This window comes from Microcebus murinus, chromosome 9, assembly GCF_040939455.1.
Source record: "Microcebus murinus isolate Inina chromosome 9, M.murinus_Inina_mat1.0, whole genome shotgun sequence".
Taxonomy (NCBI): domain Eukaryota; kingdom Metazoa; phylum Chordata; class Mammalia; order Primates; family Cheirogaleidae; genus Microcebus; species Microcebus murinus.
Genome location: NC_134112.1, coordinates 86,367,603 through 86,379,605, shown reverse-complemented (window position 1 = coordinate 86,379,605; position 12,003 = coordinate 86,367,603). Strand labels below are relative to the sequence as shown.

At 51.4% G+C, this 12,003-nt stretch overlaps 1 protein-coding gene across 5 annotated transcripts in view; it reads left to right on the top strand.

Moving 5' to 3' along the window:
* Positions 1 to 5,011, top strand: part of LOC105860197 (solute carrier family 23 member 1-like) — a 39,609-nt gene extending 34,598 nt beyond the window's left edge. For all 5 annotated transcript variants that reach the window (XM_012744750.3, XM_076006634.1, XM_012744751.3 and 2 more), the window contains 4 exons: positions 184 to 348; positions 611 to 719; positions 817 to 912; positions 2,450 to 5,011. In XM_012744750.3, coding sequence (XP_012600204.2) covers positions 184 to 348; positions 611 to 719; positions 817 to 912; positions 2,450 to 2,676 — 597 coding nt within the window. In that variant the 3' untranslated portion in view covers positions 2,677 to 5,011. The remainder of the gene's footprint in view (positions 1 to 183; positions 349 to 610; positions 720 to 816; positions 913 to 2,449) is intronic.
* Positions 5,012 to 12,003: the final 6,992 nt, after the last annotated feature.

The window sequence follows — 12,003 nt, the reverse complement described above, 5'->3', positions numbered from 1 at the left end:
AGCACAGAGGTCACCCCCTGTTCTTTCCCAAGCCCCATTTGGGGACAGAAGGGGCTGTTGCAGGCTTCCCGGTGCTGCGCCTGCAGGTCCACCCCAATGATGTTCCAGCTGTGGGGAGTGGGGCAGAGGCCTCTGGGCGCTGACAAGCTGGTCCCCCTCTGTCCCCGCCTCCTGGCACGGCAGGTGGGGAGCAGGATGGTGATTGTCGCCGCGGGCTGCGTGCTGCTCCTGATGGGCATGTTTGGGAAGATTGGGGCTGCGTTTGCCACCATCCCAACCCCCGTGATTGGAGGCATGTTCCTGGTCATGTTTGGGGTCATCACCGCCGTGGGGATCTCCAATCTGCAGGTGAGGGGGGCGAGGCACTCTTAGAGAGGCAGCTGCATTGCTTCTCTTGAGAGGAGCCATGGGAATGGGAGGGATGGGATGGGGCTGGGGCAAGGGAGGAGGAGAAGAGAATGAATCCTTGGTCCCAGAAACCACATTGGCTCTGAACTGAAGAAAGAAATGGCCAGAAGCATCCAAACCTCAGAAACAGCGACTGCGTGGATGCCACCAGCAGTAAAGGTGCTGATGGCCCCATGCCCACCCCGGGGCCTTTCTCCTGCAGTACGTGGACATGAACTCGTCCCGGAACCTCTTTGTCTTTGGCTTCTCCATGTACTGTGGGCTCGCCGTTCCCAACTGGGTGAAGAAGAACCCCAAGATGCTCCAGACAGGTGATTGTTCTCTGCCCTCCAGACTGGCACTGCACCAGGGACAGAGCCAGTGGGGCCCCTGGTCCTTTCTAGCTTGTCACATTTGTCTCTACCCTAGGGATTCTCCAGCTGGACCAGGTCATCCAGGTGCTGCTCACCACGGGCATGTTTGTCGGTGGACTTCTGGGCTTTGTCCTGGACAACACCATCCCAGGTAGGGCTCGCCGCGCCCTGTGAGCTGTCACTGTGGGCAGACAGCATCTGGGCCACCCAGAGAGCTCCTGGGCCCCTGTGGCTGTGTTGGGCCCAGCGCCTGGGTGGAATATAAGGCCCATGTTAGTTTTCTAGGGCTGCCATAACAAAGCACCACAGTCTGAGTGGCTTAAACAACAGACATCTATCTTACACAGTTGTGCAGGCTGGAAGTCCAAGATGAAGATGTGGGCAGGGCTGGTTTCTCCTGAGGCCTCTCTCCTTGGCTTATAGACGGCCACCTTCACACTGTGTCCTCACTTCGTCTTTCCTCTGTGTGCAGTGCCCACATCCCTGGTGTCTCTCAATGTGTCCCAATCTACTCTTCTGATAGACACACCGGTAAAACTGGGTTAGGGGCCCCCTATTTCTCATTATAACGTAATCACCCCTTTAAAGACCCCAGTTCTAAATACAGTCACATTCTGTCATACTGGGGGTTACGGTTTCAACAGGAATTTGGGGGGGGGGAGAGAGGAGACACAGTTCAGCCCATAACAGGACCCCAAAGTGGGAAATACACCAGAAGCAAAAGAAAAAAGACTCAGTCCTGGCTCTCTTACAACCTACAATGTAACTGGAGAGGGAGACCACACAAATATTTATTCATTCATTCACATTTAGGAAAAAAAAACGTTGAGACTTATTTTCTGTATACCAGGCGCTATGTGCTGAGACTACAAAGAAAAGTAAGACATGCCCCAGCCTTCTAGAAATCTGTGGGCTGATGGGGGAGAGGCAAGATGACAGACAGTGACAACACAGGGCAGAGAGTGCTGTGAGGAGCAATGAGCCTGTGAGTGCTGGGGAGGCTGAGGCGAGGGGCATGGAGGCTCCACTCGCGGATGGCTTCTTGCAGGAGCCATCTAAGGCCATCTCCTCTTCTCCTCTGGATCCTTCACAGCCTCGTAAGGCCCTCTATGCTAGCACCTGCTCCGTGGTATTCTGTTTTCCACATTGTTTCTCTCCACAAAGTGTGAAATGCATCTTCATTCCAGAAGCATGAAACGTGCACAGGCCTGCTCCCTGGAGTTGAGGAAAACTCTGGGGTTCCTGTTTGGTTGTACCCCTGTGCTGCGCATGGTGTCAGCCACACAGTAGGAGCTCAGAGAATGCCTGGCAAACTGAGCTGAGGCGAGGTGTGATTCTGGAGATGGGTTTGGAGGAGAAGGAGGAGGAGGTAGAGGGGGGAGAGGAGGAAGAGGAGGAAGGAGCCAGGAGAAGCTCTTCAAATGCTGACCACCTCCCTGGCATCTCCCTGGAGCTGCAGGTGGGAAGCAAGGTGGTGCCTGTCCCCGCAGGCTGCGTGCTGCTGCAGATGGACACATTTGGGAAGATCTGGAGTAGGAGGAGGAGGAGGAGGGTTGGGGAAGAGGAGGGTGCAGAGCACGGGGCTCCGAGAGGAGTCCTCGTGCGTGCCTGCAGGGGGCGCCAGAGGCCTGCTGCATCCCCTCGGCGCGCCTTAGTGCCCAGTCTTGACCTCTCCCTTTCCCCATCAGGAAGTAAGGAGGAGCGCGGCCTCGTGGTGTGGAATCAAATCCAGGATGCGTCCGAGGAGACCCTGAAGGCCTCGGAGGTGTACTCCCTCCCGTGGGGGGTCGGCACCAAGATCTGCACGTCGCCCTTCTTCCAGCGCCTGCCGTTCTGGCCCCGGCGGGGCCCCGGCGGGGCGGCCCGGAGCCCGCTCCCCGTCTGCGCGCCGGCGGCCTCGGAGACCCGGATGTGAGGGCCTCCCTCTCCGCACACCTGCCCGCGCCTCCCCCGCACCTGCGGCAGCGAGAGTGGCCGCTGTCCACACTCCCCTGCTTTCCCGCGCGCTCTTGGCAGCATGCTGATGTGTTGGGGGGAGAGGCCTGCGCCAGGGCAGGGCTGGAGATGGGGCTGTGTGCGGGGAGGGGACGGAATGGTTCTCCTCTTCTCCCAGGGGGCAGGTGGCCCTGTGGCCTCGCTGTCCCCGCCCTCTCAGGGCCTGACCCCATGGCCGGGCGGGAGCGCCCCCTCTTCAGGCATCTCCTCTGGGTTCCTGGCGCTCCAATCCCCTCCAGGCCAGGAAGGGCCGGGGGCCAAAGTCCAGGTGTGGCCGGGCTGGACTTAGCCTGCGCAGACCCCGGTCTCTGTCTGCCAGAGTGGACTGCAGGCTGCAGGGAAGTTAGCTGGATCTGCTACCTTGGGCTTCTCCAGAAACTTCCACTGTTTCCCTAGGGGATTCAGTCTTATGCCTTCACCTTTTTTTTTTTTCTTTTTGCTTAAGTTTGCGAGATCTGAATGCCTTCACCTTTTGCTGAGCACTGGGTCCTACTAGCAAGAAATAACATCCATGCCCTCTCTCAACACCTCCTTCCCCATCAAGAATGCTATCCTTGGTTGGCCAAAGCCCCTCCTCTGGAAGGAAGGGGAGACAGTTTGCTGGGGTGCGGAGAAGGGGAACATCTGACATTGTTCTAGAGGCTGTTTCCAGCATGGGCTCTCCTGCCCACCACCCCCACCATTCTCCCGTCTGTGCTTGGCATCGGGTGGGTGGAGTTGGCTCCTGTAGCCTACTTTACAAGGCTTGGTGATTTCGTGTCTCCCATCACGCTGGGCAGGAAGGGTGTGTTCTTGTGTGTTAGAAGTGGAGGTGGTGTGGGGGTTCCACCAAGTACAATGTCACTAATGTGGGTAAAAAATCTATGCATGCTGGCTCTGTGTGCAGACAGGTAGAGACAGGTGTGCGTGGGGAGGCAGGGGTGAGCAGGGTGCAGACGTGGTAGTCTCGGCCTTGTTTCCTTCCCTCCCGGGGCTACTAGCCTTTCATGCTACAGGTTTCTTTTAATATCCAAGTAACCCTGGAAGTGGGAGGGGTCACCAGGAGGGCAGGAGGGGCCTGAGGCCTGGCTTTGGGATATAGACAGGAGTACTTCTCCAGGTGGAAAAATAAAATTGATGGGATTTCTTAAGGGAGAAGTCCTGAGACTGAGCCAGAGGTGGGAATGCAGGTGAAATCCATTAGACCCCGGATTCCCTCCAGTTACTCTGTGTGGTGGAAGCACAAGCCCATGGGGAAAGATTGGCAGGGAAGGAGATGGCCTCCAGTGCATGCAGTTACAAACTCACACAAGTGGGGGATGTATAATTCCAACCCTCTTTATCGGGTGATGGGTTCAGAGTGGTCAATCTCGAAGGCCGTTCCTGGGGTGTATTGAACCAATGCCCCGATGCCTCCAAAGCTGCCTGTAAAGGACCTCGGGGAGAAGAACAGACTCCACCCCATCTCCTGGGACAATTCCAGTTGCTGTCCCTCAAAATACAGTGGCTCCAGGGAGGAAGGAGGATTGCCACATAACATGAGGAACGTCAGTCTTGAAGGGGGTGAAGAGGTGAAGGTGGGGGGGTGTGGAGTGTGATATAGCTGAATTCTGTCATATAATGGACCATGGAGATCACGATACTCCTGAGAACAGCCCCGAATGATGCCCCATGATGGAATCTGCTAGGCCAGTCCTGGAGTACTATAGGAGTAGGACTCCTATAGTACCCTGCGTGCTTCAGGAATATAACAGATAATATCCCAAAAGGTGATCCAGCATGAAAATGCCTGTAAAAGCTTCTGACTCATATAAGAATGCTAAAGGGAAGTGAAGATCTTGCAGGTCCAGCCCTGACCTTGTACACCTGGTGTACAGCCTTCTACAGTGACTGCAAAGGCAAAAGAAAAAGACAGCCTTCCCCGCTGGCTCTACCAAAAACTTCCTATGGAGGACTGTGGTAGCTCAGGGTATCCCATGTAAAGAAGTTTTTAAAGTTAATCTAGAACAAGCTTCCCATTTCAAGATCTTTAACTTAGTTATATCTGCAAAGTCTCTTTGCCATATAAAGGTGACATTCATAGGTTTTGATGATTAGGATATGGATATCTTTGGGAAACATTATTCAACCTACTACAGTCCCTGGTTAAAAATTCTATACAGTAGTCCCCCTTTGTCCTCAGTTTCTCCTTCTCTGATTTCAGTTACCTGCAGTCAACTGAGGTCTGAAAATATTAAATGGAAAATGCCAGAAATAAACAATTCATAAGTTTTAAATTGCATGTTGTTCTGAGTAGCCTGATGAAATCTTGCTCTGTCCTGCCTGGGACCCGACTCATCCTTGGTCTACTGTAGCACGCTGTAGATGAAACTTGCCTGGTAGTCATTAGTGGCCTTCTTGGTGATCAGACTAACTGTCGTGGTATCTCAGTTCTTGTGTTCAAGTAACTCTTATTTTACTTAAAATATTAATATAATTGTTCTATCTTATTAATCTCTTACTGTGCCTAATTTATAAATTAAACTTTTTCTTTAGGTCTGTATCTGTGTAGGAAAAAACAGTATATATAGGGTTCGGTCCTATCTTTGATTTTCAGACATCCACTGGGCATCTTGGAATGCATTTTCTGCAGATAAGGGGATCTACTGTATTGGTTACAGTCTTGGTCTGTTTGGGCTGCTATAACCAAATACACTAAACTGAATAACTTATAAACAACAGAAATGTATTTCTCATAGTTCTGGAGTCCACGATCAAGGCACTGGCAAATTAGTGTCTGGTGAGGGTCTACTTCCTCATAGATGGCCAACTTCTCACTGTAACCTCACATGGCACAAGGAGAAAAGGATCTCTCTGGGACCTCTTTTATTTGGGCACTAATTCCATTCATGAAGACTCTGCCCATGACCTATTCATCTTCCAAAGACCCCACCTCCTAATACCATCACCTTGGAGGTTAGGATTTTAAAATATGAATTTTGGGTAGACACAAACATTCAGATCATAGCATTCACTTTATAGTATGGCAATAGTTCCTTAAGAAAATCAGCCATAGGCTGGGCTCAATGGCTCATGCCTGTCATTCCTAGGACTTTGGGAGGCCAAAGTGGGAGGATCGCTTGAGCCCAGGAGTTCGAGACCAGCCTGGGCAACATAGCAAGACCCTATCTCTACAAAAAATTTAAAAAATAAAACAAACCTTTAGATCTTCTATACTTTGGGAAATGGATGTGCCTTTAAAATCCACTTTATTGACTATAAATTTTCTCCCCAAGAAGCTGAGACCATTCCCACTGATAGTACCATTTCCTGGTTATCTGTTGGCTTCCATACTTCTCAATACTCTACCCAGAGTCTACACTGTCCTTGCTTTCAAAGAACATACCTTCCTTGCATATATCCTTAGTTGGTGAAAAGTTGTGTGTTTTTTTTTTCACCATTTGGTGACAAAGATTCAAAGTCAACGCTGCTCTTTTGAAAAAGTTTTTTATTCCTAATATAAATACTTTTTATTGATTTTATAATGTATCCAATCTGTTCTTAGAAGGTAGTTTGCAGTCCTACCCCACAGAAAAATTGACAATTATTTTTATGTAATCTCTGATGAGCTATATTCCTCTAAACATTTTTGTTTTTGCTGTATAGTTAGATAATATACGTGTGTGAAATGTAACCTTTGCAAAACTCTACTGGAAGCTGATTAACAAACAAAAATTAATACTTTACTTCAGGATAGTGAGGAATGGGGCAGAACTTTAATTCCAGATCCTACTGGACCTTTCTACTCTGCTTTTGCTTTGTACCTCACACCATCAGATTTTCTACCCTATGTGCCTTTTTGCTGTTGGCATCTATAGGCCCTTCTTCCCTGAGGATGTTACTGTCCGTCTCTCCAGCAATCCTGTCTTAACAGTTGCTGACTTCATAGCCACAGAGCTATGGCTCCCACACCCTGGGCTCCCAGTTCCTTGAGCTCCACGGTAATTGGTAGTTGGCTTATCTCAGTTGCTCATTCTGTGGTCCTATCTCTGTTTAGGCTTTGGGATTACCAATAGCTGTGTCTCCTACCATCCTCAATTTCAAGCAGTTCTCTGACCACCACCTCCTATTTTTCCAACTCAGCACTTCTAGTCTCCCAAGTCCAGTAACCTTTTAACCTGCCAGGATCTGAATCTACCATCCTCCCACCTCCCTCTTCTCTCTTCCCTCCTTAGCCAGTCTCCATTCTATGGTCAGTCGCAATAATCACCTTCTTGCATTCTTAACACCTCTGTCTGCTCTCTGTCACACTCTCTTGGCAAAAACCTTAACATGGATGAGAAACAATTCTTCACTTACTCTCCCTGCACCTGTGTGGCTGAACATCGCTGGAGAAACCACACAACCGAGCTGACTGGTTTTAGATTCATGACCATGGACGTCATGCGGGTGGCCCTCAAGGCTGCCTGGCAGGCAGGCCACCTTTCCTAAGCCCACTGTGTTAGGGACCGACCTTCCACAGCCCCACCGGACAGAAAAGCAGAGACATTGAGGATGCAATCACACAAGAGGTTTATTTTCTGGCTAGCCAGGGTCCAAGCCCCAGAGAACCAACGCAGTAGCCACTCTCGCAGGCAAGGACCCCGACCGGAACTACGGCATGCCTTTTATCCCCATGGTGCACAAGCTGCGCACAAGCTGACTACGCATGGATCACGCGTTGACCTTTAAAATGATTGGTTGCCCACTATTGCCTTTTGAAATAATTGGCGGGTTGGTTGCCCTCTATTGCCTGATGGGCCAGTCGCCCGTGCTTCAATGACCTCATCCCATAATTCCCCATACAGCGGTGTAGCAAGCAAGCAATGACCAGAAGCAAAGGTTTGTGGTTAGCTCATTGCCCCACCCAAGTAATTCCTCTGCCCTTCCTCTGCCCTACACACTGCACACTCTCTTCTGTCTTCTAAAACCCCTTCCACCTCCGTCCTGATCCTGCTTCTCAGCTGCTTATTTCACTGAGAAATCTGTAGACAAGCAATCAGAAGAGGACTTGTACCAACAGCCTCACCTCTCCACTTCCAACTTCTGTGCTTGTGTTCAGCTTCCCCTCCTGTTAGGGGAATGAGCCCTGGTTCCTCCCTAAAGCTGGCTCCTCCACGTGCTCCAGAGGCTGCCCCCCGAATCCCACTCAAGGATTTCAATGCAGGTCTCCCCTCTTGCATCATCAAATTTTCTTTCTTTTAATAATTTATGCCACCATATAGACCTGCTGCTATTTCTACTGTCTTAAAAAAAAAAGTCTGATATTTGTATGTGGCAGAGTGGCTTAAAGTAATAGGTGTAAGGCTGGTAGCAGGCCCCTCTCTCCTCCCTAGATCAAAAAAGAAAAGGCTCAGGAGACCAGACCCTCCAAGGACAAACTGCCAGGCCCCGCTGAGAACAACCACACCCAGATGTCCACCCAGATAAGAAAGCTTTGGCTCTTGGATTCCTCAAATACCACCAGCCCCTCCTATTTCTCAATGACCACCAAAGGTCACAATAGAAAAAACACCAGCTTTTCCCACCCAAAGTCTCTGGTTCACCCTAAACAGTATAAAGGCCCACACCCCCTTCAAACGGGTGTGACTTCTTGGGCCCCCCTCTCTTGTGACCCGTGAACCTCATCTGGGAGCACACAATAAAGCCACGTTGTTTAGCCCCACTCTCTCTCTCTGTCTGTTTCTTTTGCTGCCAGAAAACTTTACAATAGGGTCCAGCCTATATAAAATGCTATAATAAATATGCCACAGACCCGGGACCTGGGCTCAGCTGCTCTAGAAGAACTGAATGACACTCACACCAGTCAAGAGCAGGCCCGTCCTCCCTCCCGCCCCTTCTCTGCCCTGGTAGCTCTTCAAATCCTGTCCAATTCTGCCCTTTATTTCTTTTCCTTTGGTTGACACCTCCAGCACTTCAGAACGCTTGCCATGTTCTCCCCAGTTTTCCCAGTGTGTCTACCTATGCTTTATTCCCGAAATATGCTGTCACCAGGGAGCCACAGCGGGATGCACAGCAGGAGAGGACCCCTGGGTCCCTGAGCTGGATAAGCCTCCCCGGCTTCCCCGAGCTGTCCCTTTTCTGTAAGAACTCGTGGTTTCAGAGCTTCAGGGACAAGGCAGTTTTGTGAGAAGCTTATGTAGAAGGGACAGATTTCTGACATTTGCATGAAAGCACAAGGGCTTGTTTTGTTCAGAGTCCATGTTGGAGAAGTGCCCCTGCCCCCAGTAGCCGGTGGACAAGAGCTAATTGAGGAGACAGTTACGGGGCACTTGGCCCGATGTCATCAGCGTGATGTGGAACTGGGTCACTCAAGCTAGAGCCAGGCTCAGCCCAGGCATCGCTCCGCCCACACAATCGCAGTCTGTGCTCTTTACATGTTGATCTGTCGCAGCCCGCCCGAGGGCTCCAGCTTCCCTCCTCCAGGCCGTGCTTGTCTCTTCTGCCTCCACCTCCACCTCCGTGGTCCCCGCACCCCAGCGGGCTAGAGGTGGTGCGAGTGGCCTAGAGGCGGTGCGAGTTGCCACACGGTGCAAGACTGGCTTCATGTTTCCATGTCCTGGTTCTGAAGAATTAGGCAGACTGGAGCTTTCTGTGTCTTTCTCCTTAAAACAACAGAAATGCTCCCCACTCACTAACTTGTTGGGGGGGAGATAGTTGGAGGTGAGGGGATCCGTGGTTCTTTTCTGTTAATTGGTTTTGGGCTTCAGCCAAATTTGTTGTTTCTTCATCTGCTAAATGGAGGGAATGCTGGCTGCCCGGCCGCCCTGGGGAGCTGTTATAGCAACAGTGTAAAAGTCCCCCAATGTATGCGTCAAGTTGGCCAAGCTACAGTGGCCCTTATCTCATCAAACACTTATTTGTGGGGGTGCTCTGGTTAACATCTACCATCCCTCAACCTCACAGTAAGGAGGTTGCCCTTGATAGTGTGGGTGGGGCGCACTCAACTAGTTGAAGGCCATAGCAGCGAACTGAGGTTTTCGAAAGGAGACTTTTCTTTTTTCTTTTCTTTTCTTTTCTTTTCTTTTCTTTTCTTTTCTTTTCTTTTCTTTTCTTTTCTCTTCTCTTCTCTTCTCTTCTCTTCTCTTCTCTTCTCTTCTCTTCTCTTCTCTTCTTTTCTTTTCTTTTCTTTTCCCTCCCTCTCTCTCTTTCTTTCTTTCTTTCTTTCTTTTTTGAGACAGAGTCTCACTCTGTTGCCCAGGCATCAGCCTAGCTCACAGCAACCTCAAACTCTGGGGCTCAAGCAATCCTTCTGCCTCAGCCTCCTGAGTAGCTGGGACTACAAGCATGTGCTAATTTTTTCTATATATTTTTAGTAGGCTGATTAATTTCTTTCTATTTTTAGTAGACACAGGGTCTTGCTCTTGCTCAGGCTGGTCTCCAACTCCTGACCTCAAGCGATCTTCCTGCCTCGGCCTCCCAGAGTGCTAGGATTAAAGGCGTGAGCCACCATGCTCAGCTGGGAGGAGAAATTCTGCCTCGAGACTGCGGCATCGACTCCTGCCTGAGTTTCCAGCCTGCCCATCTGCCCCACAAATGTCAGATGTGCAGTCCTCACAATTGTGGGAACCAAGTCCTTAAAATAAATCTCGATGTCTCTGTCTCTATCCCGCCACGCTGGGGATAGGGTCTCTGCAGAACCCTGCGGGACACAGCACTGCCTGAGGGGGAGGCATGGGGCAAGATAGGGGAGGCTACCCGCCTGGTGGGAGAGCTCCTGGGGGGGGGCAGCGGAACAGAACCTGTGAGGGTGATTTATGCAATAAACCTACCCCAGCTTGTGCCTATATCCATCAAGCCCTGCTAGAGTGGGGAGGGGGGCAGAGGGCTACTGAGGCTGGGGCCTGGAGGTGGGGGCATCACTCCGACACAAGGCTGTGAGGAGCAGGGACACCTCCACATCCTGCTGAGGTCCACTCTGCCCTGCGGCCCCTGGCACATACTGTGCCAGGAACAAAGTCGCAGCCTTGGACTAAATGGCACCGGGGTGGGGCTTGGCACAAAGGGCTGCTAGAGCTGGCTCATACTGCTTGAGGGCCTACTGTCTGCAGGCCTGTCTGTAAAGCCTCATTTCTTCTTTCCCACTCAGCTGGGTTTGTGGCTGACCTGGGGCCTGCGGTTCCTCTTTCCTTTCTTTCCAACATGAGTTCAGGCTACCCTTGCCCGGCAGCCTGCACAGCCTCCACCTGCCCCCTGGGTCTGGGCATACGTAAGCTGTGAAGTGCTGGGTAAAGCTCCGATCCCCTGCTGTTCCTGGGGGGAGTCCTCAAGGATCAGCTGGTGCATCGCAGGACAGCACGGTGAGAGCTGGGGCTTTGGATCAGACAGCACCGGGTTTGGATCCTAAAACGTAACCTGCATGTCAGGGGAGAGGTTGTTCTTATGACTTGTACACTATACAGTGCCCGGCAAACCCATTCCCTCTGCACACCAGCGTATTCAGGGTTCTCCAGAGAAACAGAGCCAACAGGGTGTGTGTGTGTGTGTGGACACAGAAAGAGAAGGAGATGCGTAAGGAATGGGCCCCTGCGACTGTGGAAGTGCAAGTCTGGAATGTGCAGGGGGGGCCGGCAGGCTGGCGAGAGCTGCAGTTTGAGTCAGAGGCCGGCCGCTGGCAGAATCCCTCTTCTTCCGGGGAGGTTGGACTTTTTCTTTTAAGGCCTTCACCTGATTGGAAGCATCATCTGCTGTACTCAAGGTCTACTGATTTAAATGGTAATTTCATCTAAAAATACCTTCACAGGAACGTCTAGAATAATGTTTGACCCTATTTCTGGGTGCCGTGGCCAAGCCAGATTGACACATAGGACTCAGCCCCACACTTGCCAGCGTGCTAGCCCAGGGGTACTTATGCAACCTTTGCCCAGAAGCCTCACGAGAAATGCTTGGGACTTTGGGATCTCACTGTGGCTCCCGGGCAGGTGTCTCTATTACCAGGAACAGCAGATGTGTCTGGTTCCACCCAGCTGTCCTGTAGCACAGGGTGGACGTCAGCACTCTCTTGGGATCCTAGAGCAGGCAGCTGTAGAACTCTGTAGAACCCACCAGGGCAATGCCCTGTGCCCCGGACGTGCTGAAAGTGCCTGGTGTTATGCCACCTCCAGAGACAGATCCTGCCTGTCCTCCTCCTGAGTGGCCTGTGACCTGCGCCGCAGCTCACCTGGTACACCCATAGTAGGAGCACAGTGGATGCACGCCCTGGAGCAGGCCAGTCCCGTATACCAAACACCCCCAAAGACTGACACGGGGC